General features: G+C 46.9%; 1 protein-coding gene across 1 annotated transcript in view; it reads left to right on the top strand.

Moving 5' to 3' along the window:
- Nucleotides 1–21628, top strand: part of LOC138504607 (protein regulator of cytokinesis 1-like) — a 281049-nt gene that overhangs the window by 53242 nt on the left and 206179 nt on the right. Inside the window, exon 4 of the mRNA XM_069625204.1 lies at nucleotides 5291–5521. Within this exon, the coding sequence (XP_069481305.1) occupies nucleotides 5291–5521 (231 nt within the window). The remainder of the gene's footprint in view (nucleotides 1–5290; nucleotides 5522–21628) is intronic.

Genomic DNA, 21628 nt, shown 5'->3' with positions numbered 1-21628 from the left:
ACATAGCCCGTCTGATCGGGGTGTATTAGTTTACCTATAACTCTCCTCAGTCTATTTGCCAAAACAGCCGTCAATATCTTGCTGTCTTGGTTCAACATCTACAAAGGTCTGTAGGAACCACAGCTATGCCCAGGCTTGCTGGGTTTGGGAAGCGGTATTATGATTACTTCTCTGAGTGACTCTGGCAGTCTTCCCACCTCAAATGCTTCATTTAACATTTCTAACATTGGGGGGAGCACCTCTTCTTTATATACTTTATAATATTCACTTGGGAGACCATCAGCCCCCGTGGTCTTACTAGTGGGTAGCTGCCTCACCACCTCTTCTAACTCCTCCAAAGTAATCGGTGCATCCAGCTCCTCTTTCCTCAGCGCTTATCTTGGGCAGTCCTATATCCTCCAGTGTTTCTGTTATCGTTGCGTGACCACTTCCCCCTCATCCCCATATAGTAACCTCTAACAATCTGCAAACTCCTGATTGACTCCCTCTTGGGTGTCAGCTACACTAGTCTTCCCTCGTTATTGTTCTAATCATGGGTCTGGGGGTTTCGCTCTTGTATAACCATGCCAAGAGCCTCCCTGTTTTATCCCCTCCCGCATGCTGTCTCTCTATATATTTTTTATAGTTGAGGTTACACAGTCTTTCCCAGTGCCCCTCGCATTTATGCTGCAGTTCAAGTATCAGCTCCATGTCTTTCTTCGTGTTACTCCTCCTTTCAATGCCTTTTTCAGTTCCCTTTCTGTTTCTTGTAGGTCAGCCAAGATCCCACCCTGCAGACCTTTAGATTTTGCAAAGGCTACCCCTCTCATTACAACCTTAAAGGCTTCCCATAATGTGCCCACCAAATCCACGCTACCAGTATTCAATTCAAAATAGTTTATAATCTCCTCCCTAAAAAAGGGATCCCTGATTGCCTCCGCTCGGAGGTGCCATGTCGGAATCCCTGCTCTTGCGGGTGGGAGGGGCAGTATTGCCAACCGAGGACCAGAGGCGAATGGTCCGAAAGGACCCTCGCTTTATATTCCGCTTGCGTAATCTGTTATTACCTCTGATGTAGCAAAGACATAGTCCAGCCTCGTATGTAACTGCTGCAGGGCTGAATAATGCGAGTATTGCCTTTCTTGGGGGTGTCTCGTCCTCCACACATCTCCCAGACCAAATGTCTGCAACGCTTTGGCAGCTGGGGTGGGTCTACTTAAAGTCCCCTCCCCAGATCACCGCACTCCCCATACACATGCTAAGGTTGGCACACAGTGTTCTGAAATATGCCGTTGTATTTTGATTCGAGGCGTACGTATTCACAATGCTCATCTCCCTATCCACCAGTCCCCTCTTTATGACCATCCTCCCATCCGTCTCCACTACTTCCTGCAACAGTTGAAACAGGACATGCGGCGCCACCCAGATGAGCACTCCCCTTGCATAAGCAGAATATGACGAGCCGGCCACAACCCCTTTCCATTTTTTAGCCACCATCTCCATCTTTTCCCGTGTCAGGTGAGTTTCCTGCAACAGTGCGATGTCTATCTTTTGTCTACGTAGGTACATGACCTTGTTCCTCTTTAAATAGTTGTTAAGCCCTCTGACATTCCACGTAATTATTTTAAGGTCCCCCATGGCCTATTAGAGTTCCCCCTTGCCCCCACCAGTGCAGTCCAGATCTAACCTCCATCTCCGTCTATATAGGCTCGCTTTCCCAATTTAAACTCCCCTTAACTACAAGCGCCCATTTCCCCTTCCCTCACACCTCCCTTCCCTTCCCCAACATTAATCCCCCCCCCACCACCCCAACTGTTGCCCAGCTCCATCCCTGGATCTCAGGCACCCCCCGCATCTAGCTCTTTCTGGCGATAGCCTGTACTCGAAGCTCAGCAGGGTGAGGTCGCCCTAATGGCTATCCTACTACTACTACTACTACTACTACTACTACTACTACTACTGCTACTACTACTACTACTCAGGGGGGGGTGTATTGGGTACCTGTGTCCTGGCGATCCTGTTTGCTTCAACCACGCATTACTACTCAATTTACACATGTGTTCAGTGCGCTATATTCCAGTCCGTCACATTTCAACAAAATCAAGGATCTCATAGCCTAGTTTCAACACTACCCATCTGTACCCGTCTATCAGTGTCTTTACCAAGTCTCTACTGAGATACCCTGCTATGTGACAACCCAGTATACATGTAGCATCCCAATCTCTTATCGTGTTCTTCTTGGGCCCGTTCCGCATATCGTTCCAGGTAGCCCTTTAGGTCCAGCCATGTCGCTGCTTCCTCTGGGGTGTCAAAAAAGAACATTGTACTTTTGTGCAGTACTTTCAATCTTGCAGGGTACAGAAGCATATATTTGATGCCGGCCGTGCGCAGCCTCCTCTTTACCGCCACATAGCTATACCGCTGCCTCTGGACCAGCATTGTATAAGCAGGATATGCTGTTATAGTAGCCGAGGCTTTCGATCGTTCCCCCTTTTCGAAAGTAATCCAAAATCTTCTTGCAATCTTTATAGTTCAGTATCTTGGCAATTATTGCACAGGGAGGGGCTCCAGGCTTCGGTTTTCTCATGAGGGCTCTATGCGCTCGCTCCACTGTGAATCCTTGCGAGAGTTTGTCGGCCCCTTTTTCCTGCAGGATCATGTTCTCAACATAATCCGTAGGGTCCTGGCCTCCTCCTCCTTCCGGCAGGCCAACCACACGGATGTTATTCCGTCTCGCCCTTCCTTCGGCTTCCTCCGCACGGTTCTTCAGGTTAGCCACTTGCTGCTTTAGTATGTGGACCTCCTTTGAGTTATTAGTGCTAGTGTCCGTGTTAGTTTTGACCACACTCTCCAGACTGCTCGTCCTGTCTGCCAGCGCCCTGACGTCTTGTCGCAGCAGGTTGACTTCTATCCCCACTGAGTCTTATTTTAGCCTCCAAGGATGTTCGCAGGTCTGCCATTGCTATCCCCATAAGTCTCTTAGCTCTGTTATAGCCGTTAGTATCTGGTGGTTTTCAGACCCCAGGGAACTTTCTGTGGGTACACTTGCGCCACTGTGCGTCGACGCCGCTGGAGACTGCTGTGTCTTAGCAAACGCTTCCATCGTGGGTTGTTTGCTTTTGCCCTTGATTACTCTCCCCGTCATCTTGCGATCCTGTTCAAGTATCCGAGGTTACTTTGTCCGTGGTGCAGCAATTCTGTTTCACTATCACGCCGTGACGCTTGTGAGTCACTCCAGACCTGGGCTGTTATCCTTGAAGTACCCCGTATGGATTCGTATGTGCTGAGCTATGTCTTCGGGTGGGTTATGCCCTCCCACGTTTCCAATTGTCGTTACTGCTTCTTGTAGGTTGCTACTGGTCCCAGTTGGACCATCTGTCTCTTGGGCTCCTTATACTCTGCGCACTACTGTCTGTGTCCACTGAGGCCGTTCTCGTGCCATCCGCCACCTAGCTCAGCCCTGTACCTCGTGCTTTCCAGTATTAGCGCTCAATGTACAGCCCTTGCACTCTTCGGGGCCATTTGCTCCTTCCCGACGCCCCAGGGTACATGTGCCTGAGAAACCACTCAGGCATACATCTCGGGCAAAGCGGGGAGGCCTCTTCTTCCCCCTTGGCATCTAGCACTTTTTCCTGTAAGCATGATGGTATGATTCAGTTTGTATGGGGTGCTCACCTGGCAACCTCAATGGTTGGAAGTTGCCACAGTTAGTGTCTTACCACAAGTCCCATACGTACTTATGGGTGAAAATGTATCTAGCTGGCCGCGCTGGCTCTTCTCCCACAGCGTGGCTCCTGTGCTGTCTTTAGCCTGCAGAATCACTGTTTCTCACCTCCGCTTTGCATAGGCGTGCCCCTCGTGTCCGCCGGATTTCTATTTAGTTTGGCCACAACTTCATTGACTAAGCCTCCGCGTCTGCGCACAGGTCTCTCCAAGAATCACTTTCGCGTGCATTGGCCGAGAACTGTGTCTATCCGTACCTTGCTTATTGGCAGGCTTTGCGCTGACTCCACATGCAGCGCGGCTCCTCCGATATTATTCAAATGACAGGGCACTGTGTCAATCTATTTCGATGTGCAGCCACCCAGAGCTTCTCATGTCTGGAGGCTCACCATCCACTGTGCTACAAGGTTTCCAAACGCGGCTACTGTGTCTGCCGCACTGTTCGGTCCCTCGCACCCGGGGATATATTGCCACAATGTAACTCCGCAGCGGGCCCCCCGAGCACACGTTGCTGTAAACAATAAAATTTAGCAGGCACCAGGGAGCGGCCCAGCACGAGCGACGGAGTCCAGTCTTCCCTTTCGATCTCAATGCAGCTCGATGGCTGCTATGATTTCGATTTCAGTCCTTTGTTGTCTGCCATTTTGCAAACCCCTGCTCCGAAGGTCCACAAGTCGTAATTCTCCGGTCTGCCTCGTCCTACAATCATGCCTCCTTCAGTAGTCGTGCAGCACCTCTTCCAACGTCTATACAACCATTTGCAGAGTTCATGGGTCGCTTTTCAGCGCGGATTAACGGATCAACGACGGATCGTCAGGAGCAGCTCCTCGCAGGCACGTCCTACGCCATGGCTCGCTAGCCGCGCCCCCATTATGGGTCCATAGTTGTTGCCTGACCTGCGCAAATTACCCCTTCCTGAACTTGGAATATTATCTACTTTTCAGAAATGTATGTCTTTCTGTGTTCCACATAGAGCTTTCCTACTCTCCTTTTCCATTCCGTGCAAGCATATCCTATTAAAAAAGGAGGGAAAATCACCTACATCCCACAAAACTGAAGGTTCACTTAAGAACATGCTTTTTATTCAACCTGTTCTTGAAAGCTTGGAAAATGGCCAGTTCAGAACAAACTTTTTGTTCGTAGCTCTTAACAAGAAAAAAACGCAGGCTTTTTTTTCTACATCATGTTATCTTGCCATTTTCTGAAAGCACAAAGTTGTAACTGTTTTTTGGTATTGTCTCACACCCCTTTACAGCAAACCACAAATCCTTGGTGGCGTTATGACCGTCTACATGTGGGAAGAAAAGGGTGCAAATTTGGCCGGGATATCGCTTGTAACAAGGTTATAAGGGGTTGAATGCAACTTACCGAAATTTGCAAAAAAAGGGCTCGGCACTGGGAGGGAAAACTCTCGGCAGTTAAGGAGTTAAAATGCACACATTGTTTTATTGCTTCGTATGAGTGGTGGCGGGTGTTCTGGCATCCTCCGGCACCGCAAGCATAATATTACAAGTTAAGAATGGGGTGATGGCTATGTTGTAGTATGACCAAATGTACATACAATCTACTGCCTTTTCGTCTCTCCTAGGAAGAAGAGGATCAAACCATCCTTCAACTTGAAAAAGACTTGCGCACCAGGGTCCAGATCATGTTGGAACAGAAACGGGAAAGGAAAAAAGAGCTGGAAACCTTGAAAGCGCGTGATCAAGAGCTGTGCGATGTTTTGTGCACACCACCTTACTTCCTTGATAAGGCTGTGCCCAGCTTGGGGGAGCTGGACCAATTTAGACGGCATCTGGAATTACAAACTGAAGAAAAGGTATGTTCTGCCTCTTCCAAATCTCTGCCTTATGCAGGATGCTGATCGTGTCCTGTATCATGGCTTATTTTTGGGATTGCGAGCTGTTGCGGTGGGTGTCCTTGAATGTGCTGATATCACTGCCACCTGCCCTTCAGGCTCAGAGGATGCCTTCTTGCGGGACATTGTTCTGGAACATTCTGTGCACTGCCCAAAATAAATGTTAAAGTAGCTTAATGCACGTCTGCAGCCACATATGCTGTTCCTTTACACCTATCCCCACTCTCCTTGCCTGAGCAATGTTCTAAAATGGATTGTGCTTTCCATTTGATTTTAATTTATTTCAGCTCACCTTTTTTAGTTTTTTTGTTTTAGTTGAAGAATTGGAGGTTATTTCAGTAGTACAACGCAAAAGAAAATGTTCAACCTGAAATCCCAACAAAGGTGAAAACAGAACCCCCCCCCCCACCCCAACAGTCCATTCAGATAAATCCCTTTCCAGCCAAGTGACCGTCTTAGTTTCTGCACTACCGAACATGGAGCACAAGTCAAGTTTGAGCCCCCGCACCTGTTTTCTTTATCAAGGATTTCCTTGTATGCAGCTATTGAGACCATCCAGTCTTTCCATTCTTTTAGTGTACTGGAGCATTCTCCTTCCTGTCTTCTGACTCCCAGAGCCAAGCTCCTGACTTTGCAGCAATACCCAAAAGACCCAACCGTGCTAACTGGGTTTTGAATGGAAGGGGAGACACGGGACACCTGTACACTTATGTAAAGAAAATGCAGGTCAATGAGCAGCCAATCCTAAAGAAAGTATATACACGTACTAACATCGTGACCACAGTGCACCAGTACAGCGTGGAAACCGCATTCTTTACTTCATGCAATTTCATAGCATACCATTCCTGTGTAAAACGTATCAAATTGACTGCAGTGGCATGTTTGGGGCTCTTGTGTCACTCGTAGTGGTCTTCACTCTGTTGCTCCAGGTCCCCTTCCTCTGTTTTCTTAAGCTCATCACATGGCTGGAGAACTGTAAGCCTGTGCTATGCCAGGACCGAGTCGTGTTCAGCTGGATTTGTAATACCGAACAGTGCAGTAGGCAATGCAAAGCCTCATTTGTAAGGAGTCCTTTCTATAAGCATTCATTCTAAAGATTAAAGGTATGCAAGATGAAGAGTAAAAAGAGCCGGGGCAAGAACCCATCCTAGTAGTTGTTGCAACTGGTAAAGACGGTGAGCTTGTACAGTCAATTCCAACATGAATTGAAGTGTCTGTGTAACCCGTAGAAGGGCTCCAATTTGGGGCAAAGTTTGGCCAGGTTTACGCTGCTGAAGGGGGCTTTGAAATCTAAAAATGCAACAGAATGACTGACCAGGGCCAACCAGATACGGTATGGTGTTTAACAGACTATTAATCAAAGTATTACTGACTGTAACAAATCCAGTTTGTGAGATCTGAATGTTATGAGATCAGTTGTAGGCCTTTCAGAAGGACCGAACAAAATGCGTTGCTGGCGGCAGCTAGTAGGGCAATAGGTGCTCTCCTCTGGCAGGGGGTGGGTGGGGGGGGTTATCCTTTGGGCAGTTACAACAGCCTTTCCTCTGGATTGGAACAATATAAGTTTGGTCCAGGTGGTTGGCAAACATGAGGTTTTAATGACCTCCTAGAATAAGGCTTATATTTTTCCATAGCAAAATATCTGCTTTAAAGACCTTGTTGCGTAACCCACCTGGACCCGGACCTCTGGACTGTCAAGTTTTTGGGGATTATTTGGAAAATGCAAGTTCACATGAAATGGCCATCCGATCAGTAGGATTTTCTCACTTCCTAAAGGGGATGAACATGTAGCTCTCATGATTGGGTTTGACATGAGAAACTAGGCTCGACTGTGTGAGATCGCTGTGACAGTCATTTTAAAGATAACGGACATGAAGTATCCAGGCGTGTTCTGGTATACTGCTAACTTGAAATTGTGCTTTAGTAACAGTATTCCGTAAGAGTGTTGCAGTACGCTCTAGCAAGCATGGATGGCCACTTTACAGTCTTGTTAAAAGCACGCGTCCCATTTTTATAGTCCTACATGATTTCATGTCTAGTGTTGGTATGAAGATTCCCATTCATTGTATGCTCTCAATTCTCAAACAGAACCAATCTGATCATCTGACAGAATTAGGGCTTGATGACAATTACAACATTAATTCTGCACAAACTAGAGTTCAGTATTTTTACTGGAACTGTTTGTCTGGTGCTTGTGTACTTGGAACTAGTCCATCTCCTGATCACTCTTGCTGTTCAGCAGCTCAACTCTGCTAGCACGTTGACAAGATGAGTACTATTTCTTCTCAGTTTGAGTAAAACGACTCAACTGCCATCATGCATTCTTTGCCAGACGTTCTAGGAGCGGTTACTCCATATTCCAGCAGTCTGCGCTCTTCCTCATGCACCGACTCCATGCACAATGGGGACAGCATTTACCCCTGTTCCACCAGTCAACGATTTAGCTCATTTGGTTTCTCCCTAGTCTACCTGAATACCTCTGCCAGTTCAATACCCAAACTGACCTTTCTTGCATCCACCACCCTAATGTGCTAGGAAACCTCTCTTGCTCCTATGCTTTTTACTTTCATTAACTTTCTCACTGGTTTTGGGCACTAAAGTTCCGGCATGCACCATTCTGGCTCTAGTAGATCTCTAGGACAGGGGTCTGCAACCTTCAGCTCGACAGATGTTATGGACTACGGCTCGGTGGTTGATCCTTCACCAATAATGAAGGGTCATTGGAATTGTCCTAAACCTCTGGAGAGCCACAGGTTGCAGACCGCTGCTCTAGACTGCCAGTAACCTTTTCCTTAGTGCCAGTCACTGGCGTTCCTTCCTCTACATCAGGCTTGTCCAACCTTTTTGAATGTGGGGCCGAAGTATTAACTTTTTGTCACCCAGTGGGCCGGCGAGCCAAAAGTCAACAACCTCACCCAAAGCAGTATATTGAAAAGCGATATTGTGACCTTTGACACAATAGCATCAAAGGCAGTGATAACCATGCAGTCCCAAAGATAGCTTTTGGTTTCATGGACAGTGATCAAAGGTTAGTTGCTTGTGATTTCTTTCAGTGTCTGTGTTAATATTTTTCTGAAATAGTGGGGGCGACCGAGTGTAGCGAGGGAGCTACAAGGTTCCAGGGAGGGTTTAGGGGGGTCCCCCAAGAATATTTTTTCAAATATGGGGTTGAAATGGTGCATTTTACAGCAGAAAAGGTGACCAAAAAGCCATAAGGTTACAATCTGTTCTAAAGGGGAACATGAAAATTCCATGTCAAAACAGCAGAAAAGAACATTTTACAACACAACACAACACATTTTAATGATCAATGTGTCCACAGTGTAAGACAGCTTTGTCACTGATGTAACACATTGGCATGCTGGTTGTACCCAAAATATGCCCCAGTAGCAACATGTCTATGCTGGCTGTTCCCAATTTAGGCCAGCATTGTCCTGTACAAAGCATGATTGATGCTGCCTGAGCATGTGCAGTGTGCCCAATACATATGGCAGCTTATCTCTGTAATACACATTACTTCTGTGGTGATGAAAGAAGCATAATTCAATTCAACAGATAAAATGTGGAAAAGCGATCACCCAAAGGTGAACCTAATTGAAGAAACGCAATGTGAGCACAATCTTAAAGTATGCAACCTAGCAGGCCTAGTGCACACCTTACCTTTTCTTTCACCAATAAACGCAGTCCCCCACTACCAGAAATAATGTGGTCGTGTACCCCGCATTTGGGAGCATAGCAGTGAAAGGGGCCCCTAGGGGTCCCTCGTGCTATGGAAACAAGGCAATGACCTTACACGAAAAGATGCGCCAGACACGAGGTTTCAAATTCCCAATGCTAGGGTTTATTGCAAGCAAAAGATAGTATCAATTGGCCAATTCTGATCTCACGCCTCGCGACGTGAGTTTCCTAGACCTCGAGGGACGCAAGAGAGCGAATTACGTACATCAGTTACATATATACAAAATGCATATCATACAATCAGCAAAGTCATGTTCAACACCCCTCTTTACTAAATTCCTTTTGAACTCGGGATGACGATGGACATATCCGACGAGTATGACGATTATCATGCTTTCGATGTCTATTCTAGTAACAATGTGCAATTTAGAAAGTGCAAAGGCATCTTTTAGAACACGGTGGTTCTGTTCTTGGAAGCAATCTGTACACGGGGAGCGGGGGAAGAGCCACATTCCAAGATTTGCTATCTATGAGGTACTATTCGTGTCCTGGGAGCTGACAGCTGACACGTTCTAAAGGGTTTTGCGAAGGGGGGCCGTAAGAAAAGCATAATTCAAGCCTTTAACTGTATTATTCTAACATATTCTACCATCGTACGAGACTGGCTGGCAGCTGTGAAGTGATTAAATGCCCTGCAGCTTCCTCCCAAGGCTACAGAGAGGGAGCGTGGGCATTCCTCTCTGAGCTACTCATGAGGAGTTGCAAACTCTTCAGTCCCGCGACCTTGTCCTTTCATATTCAGACAACAATGTTAACAGTTGAGCAAAGTAAGCAGAATCCGCAAGAATTGCAAGCTGCAAAGCAGTTTTTAGACAGAAAGCAATGAGCAATGGTTAACAAGCAAAAATGGCGATTCTTGCTACATTTAAAATGGCCGCTCGTCGGTCAAGCATAGCAGTTTATATTTCTATGATTCGGTGCATAAGACGGTTGGCCCACGGCCATCAAGTTACGTCCATCATTCAAATGAAGGGTATTCATTTTTCCAGATTGACAAACCCTCCTTTTGGCCGTGTGCCAAACGTCTTATTTATTCATTGTATCCTCCTCTTCTGAGGAGGAGTCTGGGGTATCTATATCTAAATCCTCTCCATCATTAATGTCTATCGCCATGAATTGTTTTACTATTTTTGTTTCCTCAGGTTCTCTGTTATTCCGGCCATGTGTTTGTTTTCCTCTCAATGCCATGTGCATACATCTCTTAGTACATCCATCAGTTATTTCAGTGCATATTATTGGTAAGCATTGTATGCAACAGCAGCATGTTATGAATATCCTGAATACCATCATTAGTATCGAAATTAACTTCTATCCCCAAGACCGCAATAATCCCCATAACCAGGATTCTATCCCCCAACCCCCTTCCTCAGTAGAGAGTGTGGAACTTATAACATGTAATTTCCGGATCGCTTTAAATATCGTAGGGGAGTAGTCATCTATATACACACAGCATGCAGTTTTTACGAGCTTGCAAACCCCCCCACGATCAACTAATACTATATCGAGAGCCATCCTGTTTTGAAGTGCCATCAGTCTTATTCCTTTTTCGTCTAACGTCATATTCAATAAATTATCCGTTGTGGAATCTATTGTTTTTTGTAATATTCCAGACAGTTTTCTTATATTGTAATAGTTTTCTATTTGGGACAAGAACGGTATAAATGATTTGGCTATATCCATTGCTTTCATTCCATCCTCACTACTCCTTTGAGTTCGACCTTTTGTTCGTCTGACTACTTCTGCTGTCTCCAAGAGGAACACTCCTGGAAACAGTAGACCTAGGTAGCATGTACCTCCCCAGTTTCTAGGTAACCATGGATATGCTTTTTCTCCACATATAAAGTAAACAGGGTCTCCTACGTACACGGGTTCTATTTCGTGTTTTAAAACCACTGTGTTCAGGCAGTTGCTAAACGTTCCTACTTTATAGGAACCCTTTTTCTGTAGACATAGGGGAGCAGTTTTGGGGCTGTGATCCACTGTATAGGCTGGGGGCACAGCATCTTTGTTCCATTCATCCCTCATCCGAAATGTCATTGCTGATGTTCTTTCTGCTGGCGGGGTTGGTCTATTCTGCCTATGTAATCTATCTAGTCTTGTTATTTTTCGTGTATTCTTTCTCATGGGTTCTAGTGCAAACACGCGAGCTTTTTGGAATATGGAACAACCCACAGGCCTCATGATCACTTCCTCAAATTCATTCATATTGGTCTCATCTAGCTGACCCGTATTACTCTTCCATTTCCCAAAGAACATTGCACTTAACGTTACTTCACAGGAATAAATCAATGGCAATGGTTGTGCATACCAGCCTATCCCTTTCCCACCGTGCTGTGGTAAATGGGCGCAAACCAGCAATCTTTTTTCTTTAACACCGCATGGGTCATGTTCATGATGAGCAACAATGTATTGTTGCCGTATCCTTCTCTGTCTTTCTTCCATTGGGGACAAATTACCAGTGATTACATGAACCAGGCTTTCAGTAGCTGCTTTTGGCAAGTGTTTCTAATGGGCGTACGTACTCCAGGAACCATAGTGTAATAGCTGTTATTGTTGGTACTGTCATACTTAAAAAACATAGGACCAATGTCCAAATCAGTACCCTAGTCCTTTTACCATGCTTTTACCTTAAATTTACAGTCTCTACATTTATTATTTTTTCAGCGGGGGTGCAGGAGGAGGCTGAAACCGGTCTTGACTTGTTCTTCATCGTCCTTCTTGCTGGCGAAGTTCGTCGTGAATGTCTCTCGTTCTTGATGCCAGAAAAGTTCAACGAAAAATGTCACAGTTCAATTCTGCCAGCCTTTTCACAGCCTGGATCATTTATTCACTCCCGAGCAAGATTAGTTGTTCTTTCTCCCACTGCTCAGACGATTTCTGAACAGTTCTTTATTGATAGAGTACTATGTGCATCCAGCTTGTCCCGCTCTGGCTTAGGACAAATGTACTCCATCAGCCTTAGTACTTATGTGCGTCCAGCTTGTCCTGCTCTGGCTCCTGACACATGTACTTTTAGAAGCGCACCGAGGAGCCGTGAGTCTTGAATTGTCCGACTTGCACTATTCTCACACTTCTCTCCTCTACGCCCCTGGTTCCTACTCCGTCCGTGAGTAGAACCAAAGGCCAAAAAGAAAAGCACCAGAGATCTGTGGATCACTTTGCCTGTCGAGGCCGCAGATTATATCGATTCACTCCTGCTATTGTATGATCCGTGAATAGTGCCGTTGTATTTCCAGTATCAGGCTCAGTGTCAGCCTGTGCCACAATGATGGGCAGTGATGAGCGTCGTGGCAATGATGTAGTTTCTTTCTCTGGCTTTGGTGCATTCGCGAGAACTGGTGGGCGCCAAAGGGGTACATGCGTTGTTTCTGCTCGTGTTTGCAATGCAGGGTTTGTGTCGCTCGGCAGTGATGTTTCCGTTAAGCAACGTTGAGGCACTTTTTGCCCTTCCCCCTTACTGGCAGCCTCCTCAGACTCTGTTTCGAATTTCACTTCTCGTTTGCGCTTTGTTTCAACTTTCACTTCTCGCACAGGCTGATGCTGTGACACTGGACTGGCAACAGTTTCTTTCGTTTCCGAGACCGTTTCCTTTCTCTGGTCATCGGAAGTTGTCAGCAGTCCTGGGAATCTTTTGGCATGTGTCGCATGGATCCATGCCTTCCGTCCGTCCACTCGGATGGCCGTCTGTGTTGCCAAAAGTACTTGATAGGGTCCGCGCCACCTGGGTGCTAATGCTGTCTTCCGTTCAAAGTTTTTGATTAACACCCAGCTCCCAGGCTCCAGTGAGTGCCCCAGTCCTGTATATCGCATCGGCAACGCCTCCTGCACCTGCTGATGAATCAAATGCAACTTTTGTATTAAAAGTCCACAGTAAGTGCTTAACATAGGATGCTCGACCTCACATAATCTTTTGGGCTGCGGGGCGCACCATACATTTGCTGGTCTCCCCATTATGTCATAGGGGGAGAGCCCAATCTTCGCCTGCACAGGCGTGTGCGCATACACAACAGCGCTAGGGGTAATGCATCCACCCAACTCAACTTGCTCCCAGCGCAAATTTTCGCTATCTTTGACTTCAGGATTCCGTTGTCTCTCCACAAGCCCGGCAGAACTGGGATGCCTGGAACTGTGGAATCGCTTCTCTATTTGCAGACCTGCACAGATCTGTAGCACTACTGCGCCCACAAAGTGGGGGCCGTTGTCTGACCACAGGACACGGGGCAACCCAAACCGGGAGAAATACTCCTTCAGCATTACTTTTGCTGTGGACATGGCAGTACAGTCTTTTAAAGGATATGCCTCCACCCACTTGCTGAATGCACAGATTACCACTAACACGTACTTGTAGTTCTGGCACCTTTCCATTTCTATGAAATCAAAATGGACCACTTCAAACGGCATAGACGGTGGGCCGAAACTACCTGCTGGAGTCACGGTTCCCTTCCCTACACTGGAGTCACGGTTCCCTTCCCTACATTGTGTTGCAGGCACGTGATACAATTCTGCACTAGCCTTTCTGCATTCTTTGTGCTCATTCTTCCATACTGTGGATAAATGCTGTACCATTTTCTTTGCGCAAATGTGGGTAAGGCTATGCGCCATTACAACCATTGCAGTTACGTAACAATTTGGCAACATCCAGTTCTTTGTTTCCTTGTCCACCCAACATCCTTCCAAATCTAACTCAGCAGAGCCCTCAGCCCACCCCTGAATCTCTTCGGTCGTGGCCTCCGCCTGCATTTCTTTGACTGTGGCAACTCCATTCTCTATCATACAAGGTACTTCCTCAGTCTGTACTGTCATCATTTTATTCCCCAAATCTGTGGCTGTTTGCTTCGCAATCCTGTCTGCAAACGCGTTTCCCTCTCCCACTCTACATGTTACTTTCTTATGCGCCTCGCACTTCACGATAGCTAGGCGCTTTGGAAACGTGAGCGCAGACAACAATCGCACAATCAAAGGGCCATGCTGAATCCTGGCTCCATGTGATGTCAAGAAACCCCCCCCCCTCAGCCCAAAGTCGCCCAAAATTGTGAACCACGCCAAAGGCGTACTGGCTGTCAGTATAAATATTTACGTTCAGATTCTCAGAGTTCACAGGCTCGGGTCAGTGCTATTATTTCTGCGGCTTGTGCCGAATGGTAGGGGATCCTTCTGCTTTCTACAACTCTCTTTAGGGTAGTAATTGCATATGCAGCCGTTGATGTGCCATCAGGTAATTTAAAACAAGAGCCATCGCAAAATAACTCCCCATCTGGCTCTTTTTGTGAGATAGCGCTCAAATCAATCCTTCCCTTTGTTTCTTCTTCAGTGATCAATAAACAATCGTGGGGTGGTGATTCGTTATCACCAATTTCTGCTATGGGCAGTGGCATTAATTCTGCAGGATTCAATGCTCTACACTTCATAATTTGGATGTGGGGTGCAAACAAGATGAGCTCATATCTTGTCAGTCTAGCTGAGGTGAGGTGTTGCGTCTGCGTCCAATTTAATAGAACGTCTATAGCATGTGGCACCATCAGAATGAAAGTGTGCCCCAGTACCATTCCTTCCGTTTGTTTCACTGACGCAGCAGCCGCTGCGACGGATCGCAAACATTGTGGTAGTGCGCGCTACAGGGTCCAACGCGCAAGAAAAATAGCTGCACGGCCTATTTCTTCCACCTTGTTCCTGTGTCAAAACCGCCAATGCACATCCTTCACTCTCACTCACAAATAGTCTGAAGATCTTTTTATAGTTGGGAGTGCCTAAAACTGGCGCAGCACACAATGCAACTTTCAATTGCTCAAACGCTTTCTGACATTCCTCATCCCACTGTAAAGGCATCTCTGCATCCTTTTTAGTCAATTTTATCATCGGCTTCACAACCAACGCAAAATTACTGATCCACTGCCGACAATAAGAAGCCATGCCTATTACAGCTCTCACTCATTTTTGAGTTTTTGGTATAGGCATACTAGAAATACTTTCTATGCATTCTGGTGTTAATCTTCTCCCTTCTTTCGAAAGTAGGTATCCCAAATAAGACACCTCCTTTTGATTATACTGGAATTTCTTCAAACTTGCCTTATGACCATGGGTCGCTAAATGTGTCAAGAGTAATATAGTACTTTCTTTGCAGATCTATTTCGTGTCAGCAGCTAATAACAAGTCATCTATGTACTGCAAGAGTACGCAACATTCAGGTAGTTCTAGCATGTCTAGCTGCTCTTTTAGCGCTCTGCTGTAAATGCTCGGGCTTTCTGTGTATCCTTGTGGAATGCGTGTGAATGTGAATGATCGACCTAGAGTGAATGCAAACAGATATCTACTGCTTTTATCCACTGGAATGCTAAAGAATGCGTTCTTCAAATCGAGTGTAAAGTATTCTGCAGTGGCCGCTATCATTGTCAGTATTGTTGTGACATCTGGGACCAAAGGGAATTGTGGGTCTACCACTTTGTTTAATGTGCGCAGATCAATTATGAAACGATAGGGTACTTCATTGCCTCCTTTCTTGTAAACTGGAAGAATTGGGCTGTTGCACGTGCTACCTGCAATTTCCTCAACCACCCCCAATCTCACCAGGTCAGTAACAATGCTTTTCAATACCTTCTCACCAACAGAAATTTTATACTGAGGAATTCGTGGTAGTGTTACACCTTCTTTCAGAGTTATTTTTACTGGTTCTATTTTTAAGCATCCTACATCGTTATCATGCATTGCCCACAGACAGGTTGGTACTCCATTTAACTCTTCTGGCAACTCTTTTGACATAAATTCCGTCACCGGTGCATCGTGAGGCCACATCGTGAGGAACACCCTGTCTGCCGTACAATGTATGACTGCCCCCAATTTTCTCAACAAATTCAATCCTAGTAAGTTCTCTCCACAATTTTCTGTCAGAAGAAATGGACACTGCTCTGTAAATGGTCCTATTGTAATTGGGACAGCTTCGGACATGGGGTTAATTACTGGTGTACCTGCGAACCCTACAGAAACATTCTTCTGCCCCGACAGTGGTATCTCCGGAACCAAGTGGTGGTCTATCAAGCACTTCTGTGCCCCTGTATCTACAAGGAAACGGCGCTCCTTATTCCTGACTCTCATTTCTACGTAGGGTCCTCTGATTCACGGGAATACACACTGGTTCCGACCCCTGTGGTGGGCTGTCCTATCGCGAAAATAACACATCGTCCGATGTGTAGTCACCGCTACTGCTATAATACGTGTTTGGCTGTGTATCAAAAATATTCCCATTTCCCCCTCGATGTCCTCCACTCTGATCATTTCTCTGTTGGCGCTGCCCGCCCTGATTTTGGTTCGAAACACTTTGGTTCAATGTCTGGTTCTGTTGTGCTTGGTTTTGGCCATATGATTGGGTTTGAGTACCTCCATTGGTATATCCCTGCTGCTGCATGTTACTTCTGCTTGGGCCGTTTGACCCCTGATGTCCTCTATGAGGCCTTCTCTGACCAAACCCACCTCTATTCTGTAGGTGCGGGCATTGCGCTCGCCAGTGTCCTTCCTCCTTACAGTACGCACATTGATTTAATCCCAATGACACCCCATGCATATTATTCAAATTTCCCCGGCCTTGTGCATTACCTCTACCTCTATTGTACCCAATGACCTGCTGCAGTAACACCCCTATCGTTTGCATCGCTTCTTTTCTCATCTCCAATGGGTACCCATTACATATTTCACTTACTTCTTTTACCGACATTCTTTTGTTCGACATCCATTGCATTGTTTCCCCTACCCATACCTGCAATCTTTATCGCCTATCTGTCCTGGTACCAGCAAATGCTTTGTACCACATGGAAAAACTCTCAGCCATGATTTTTTCATATTCAACCTTGACGCCTCCTTCCTACCTTTCTTAATAAACTCTCTACTATACTCAGGTGTAGCAAACATTTCAGCATATCTGTCTTCCATTTCATTTTTTACTTCAATCAGTTTGTGCACATGTTTTCTTACATCCTCATCTCTTTGCTCACTGCGTGCTAACTTATTCAAATCTAACAACCGCTGTGGCGGTAAATTCCCAAGTATCTTTTTCCATTCTCCCACCAGAATTTCCCCCATGCATTCCAACACTACCTGTCTCTCGTCTCTTCTTCGGTACCCATACAATGAGGCGAATGCTGCCGTCTCATCATTTCATTCTATGTACATTTCTGTCTCTTGCCGTAATTCAATCTTTCTCTCTTTGCTGATTGCGCTTCGAGTTACCCGTCCAAATCCTGTTCCTTCAGCCCCGCCTCTCGCCTCCCCAGTCTCAATCTCGACTTCGGGAGGGGCGGCTGGTGCTGAATCTCTCTAGAGTGGGAGGTGCGGATGGGACAAGTGACACAGGTGGCATCTGTGGTGGGCCTTGCTGGGTGCTGGGAAATTGTGTGTCCGCGGTCTGCGCTTGTGGGAGTGGTTGTGCTGTGGGCGGGGTTTGGGTTAACGCTTGTGTGAGGGGGAAGTACTCGGGCTGCGGGAGGGGGTATGAGAGCTATTGGTTGGGCCTGTGCAGTCACTGCTGGCGTGTTTGGTTTCGATTCTGGTTTTGGGCCTCGACCCGTGTTAGTTAACAAATGTTCCATTAATTCATCTGCTATGTGTAGTTCCCGCTGCGGGTATATTCTGTCTGTTCATCTGGTCCCGTCTCCCTTCCCTTCTTTGACTCTCAGTCCACTCCTCCTCTTCCTTCTCTTCTGCTATCTCAAGCTTCGTTTTGTGCCTACGCGCATGCTTCTCTCTACTCCTTAGTCGGAGCATCGCTTCCCTCCTCCAATCTTTGACGGTCTCAAAAGCTGCAGATCGCACTTTCTTTCTAATCAGCACCCTCTCTAGGTTATCTATCCTCGCAATCTCAAAGCTACCATTAATCGGCCACTGATGGTCGGGTTGCTTTCTAGTTTGCCTATGCCAAATTTCACAAAATATTATCGCACCCACACCATATTTCGCATACATCATAAACCGGTGTTCCCCCAGGCGGTGCACTTTGGCCATATTCCAAGGACTGTCTACCGCAGCTGAAAAGCCCCGCTAAAGTTGACAGTACTCCATGCATGTTTCTTTAACCTTCCCCTTTGGTTAGCCACTTTTACCTGGACGTTTGAGTTTGCAAAATCAACACTCTCCCAAAAATCAGGTTTCTCTTTGAATCGGGCAATGACTCGACTGATAAAACAAGTCGCCTGTTCTAATGCAACCTCTCCCCACGTCGTGTCTGTGCTTCTCTGGCTTCTGCCTCGTCTCGGGACCCTCGCCTCCTTTGCCCTCTGGCCCGGTACGTCGATCAGGGATCAGATGTGTGCAGATCTGCGGAAGGAATCTCTCCTCTTCTACAGGACGCCCCGTACACTTCTTGATCCCGGCTCGACCGTCCCGTCCTCGCCGTTCTTCTGCCTTTACTCCGTTACAACGTATACGATGGGGCAAGTGGGGGAGGGTCCCTATTCAGGCGCCATCTTGAAAGGGGCCCCTAGGGGTCTCTCGTGCTATGGAAACAAGGCAATGACCAAACGCGAAAAGATGCGCCAGACACGAGGTTTCAAATTCCCAATGCTAGGGTTTATTGCAAACAAAAGATGGTATCAATTGGCCAATTCGAGTTTCCTAGACCTCGAGGGACGCAAGAGAGCGAATTACGTACATCAGTTACATATATACAAAACGCATATCATACAATCAGCAAAGTCATGTTCAACACCCCTCTTTACTAAGTTCCTTTGAACTCGGGATGACGATGGACATATCCGACGAGTATGCGATTATCATGCTTTCGGTGTCTATTCTAGTAACAATGTGCAATTTAGAAAGTGAGGAGGCATCTTTTAGAACACGGTGGTTCTGTTCTTGGAAGCAATCTGTACACGGGGGGGGGGGGGGGAGGAGGAAGAGCCACATTCCAAGCTTTGCTATCTATGAGGTACTATTCTCCTGGAAGCCGACACGTTCTAAAGGGTTTTGCGAAGAGGGGGCCGTAAGAAAAGCATAATTCAAGCCTTTAACTGTATTATTCTAACATATTCTACCATCGTACGAGACTGGCTGGCAGCTGTGAAGTGATTAAATGCCCTGCAGCTTCCTCCCAAGGCTACAGAGAGGGAGCGTGGGCATTCCTCTCTGAGCTACTCATGAGGAGTTTCAGCAAACTCTTCAGTCCCGCGACCTTGTCCTTTCATATTCAGACAACAATGTTAACAGTTGAGCAGAGTAAGCAGAAGCCGCAAGAATTGCAAGCTGCAAAGCAGTTTTTAGACAGAAAGCAATGAGCAATGGTTAACAAGCAAAAATGGCGATTCTTGCTACATTTAAAATGGCCGCTCGTCGGTCAAGCATAGCAGTTTATATTTCTATGATTCGGTGCATAAGACGGTTGGCCCACGGCCATCAAGTTACGTCTATCATTCAAATGAAGGGTATTCATTTTTCCAGATTGACAGCAGGGGTCAGCAAATCCGATGTGCAACGGATAAGCCTCACCCTGGGAGATCTGCCCTTGAGATCAGATTCTCCCCTGCCAGCTAAGTATGAGTTGCATGCAAGAGGGCAGGTTTGGGTCAGTTCTGGGAAGCCCCGCTAAGCGAGGGTGAGAAGGCAGGCCCTGACCCAGCCCCAAACCCCCACACCCCTGGAAGCTCTGAGCATCTGCAGAGCTGCCTGTCCCGCGTGTAGGGGGAAGCTCCAGCAGGCAGAGCCCAGCAGAAGAGCAGATTGTAGCGCAGTTCCTTTCTCCCATCAGGCCCTGCTCGGCCCGAGATTTGTATAAATAGCAGGATGGCTCGAGCAGGCCTGTTGCAGTCTGCCCACTGGCCTGTCGGCCCCACACGGGCCCATGGCCCTCCTGAGCGGAGCTGCTCAGCGCTGGCCCCATTGACACCATCATAATCATCCTGGACCTCGACGCTCCACCACAGAGTTCTGCTCAATGACAATGCTGAAGCTTTGACATCTTTGCCGTAACCATATGCCGTGTTGTCAGCCAAGCCTGCACAGCGCCAAAGGCAAGTATTCCCTTGTCCGGGCCCAGAGGTCACTGAGTCTTCCAGTGCCATCCACTTGGCACGGCCTACTGTTCCCAGCGTTTTCTACCCGCAAATCAGCACCACTGCCAAACAGAACTGCATCATTGGGGCCCATCGCTGCTGCTCTCCGACTTGACCCCAGCGCAAAGGCACCCATGCTTCTGGTCTGATGCTGAAAAGCCTGGCTCTGCTGAGATCCGAAAGACCAGAACTAAGGTATTTTGGGAACATAGTACTATTGTTTTTTGTGTTGCAACTGTATCAGCTCACACCTCTCCTGAAGGGTATAGGCTGCCCTCAGACTGCACTACCAAAAGAGTGAAAATAAGTTATACCTGTTGGGCTTGCCTGTTTCACTTTTATGATTGGGATCACTGCTGCATGGGTATTAAGCGCGCTATAAATAACCTATCATATATCATATAGATCACAGATCAACATCATAAGCAACTTCCAGAAACCTTGGCAGGTGGTCCACTGAGGCCCATTTGCAGGTTGCAGTGTTATGGGGGCACTACTAGGGTAACATATTGTGCTGTACATGTGGTATTCGCCATGCTTTGATACCCCACTGGCCACATCTATAATGTCCAATGTACTTGGTATAATGCATGGACATTTTCATCAATCCGCACTGTGCTTGGAGGTAAACGTAACTGAGCTCCCGCTGTTCTTCTTTGTCTCGAGACCAGGAAAAGAAGCACTGCAAAATTTAAGTTTCTCAGCTGATAAAGGTTCATCTTCGGCGACATTTGCAATTCAAAAGAACGATTTTTGGGGCAGACGGGCTGTGTCCCCACAACCCCTGCTAAACATATGTCCAGAGATGACAAACCTTGAAAGTAACTCCGCACAATGGCCCTCTGAGCTGCGGCCCACGGCCAATCAGGGGTTCAGGAATCCACTGTGCTGCCCATGCCGAGAGGAACTCCTGCACAGCACCTGTCCACATAATCCTTCTCCCGGGCCAGCACTCTCTTCTTCTCACCTCACCACCTCCTCCTTCATCTCGGCTCACCTTTTGCCCCTCGGAGCACCATGCAAGAGAGGAACGGGCATGTCTGGGCCAGAGCCCGTTCCTCTCTTGCATGGTGGGTCCTACTTGCCTGAAATGGGATATTTAAATGCAAAGTAATTGCTACTATATTAATCCCATTGTTCATAGTTTGTGAGAGTACTGGGCAATTGTATGGACCCGCGCTCACTGAAAATGAATGGTATTCCCGAGGTAACCCTCACTATGCCGTGATACAATTAGTCTCTCCTTCCTGCAAGTCCCAAGATCTTCTTGACGAATGTATTTATTTATGAAATGTTTGTC

Source organism: Ambystoma mexicanum, chromosome 11, assembly GCF_040938575.1.
Source record: "Ambystoma mexicanum isolate Mex_15411 chromosome 11, UKY_AmexF1_1, whole genome shotgun sequence".
Taxonomy (NCBI): Eukaryota; Metazoa; Chordata; class Amphibia; order Caudata; family Ambystomatidae; genus Ambystoma; species Ambystoma mexicanum.
The sequence above is the reverse complement of the archived record's forward strand: the minus strand, read 5'-3'. Positions and strand labels throughout refer to the sequence as shown.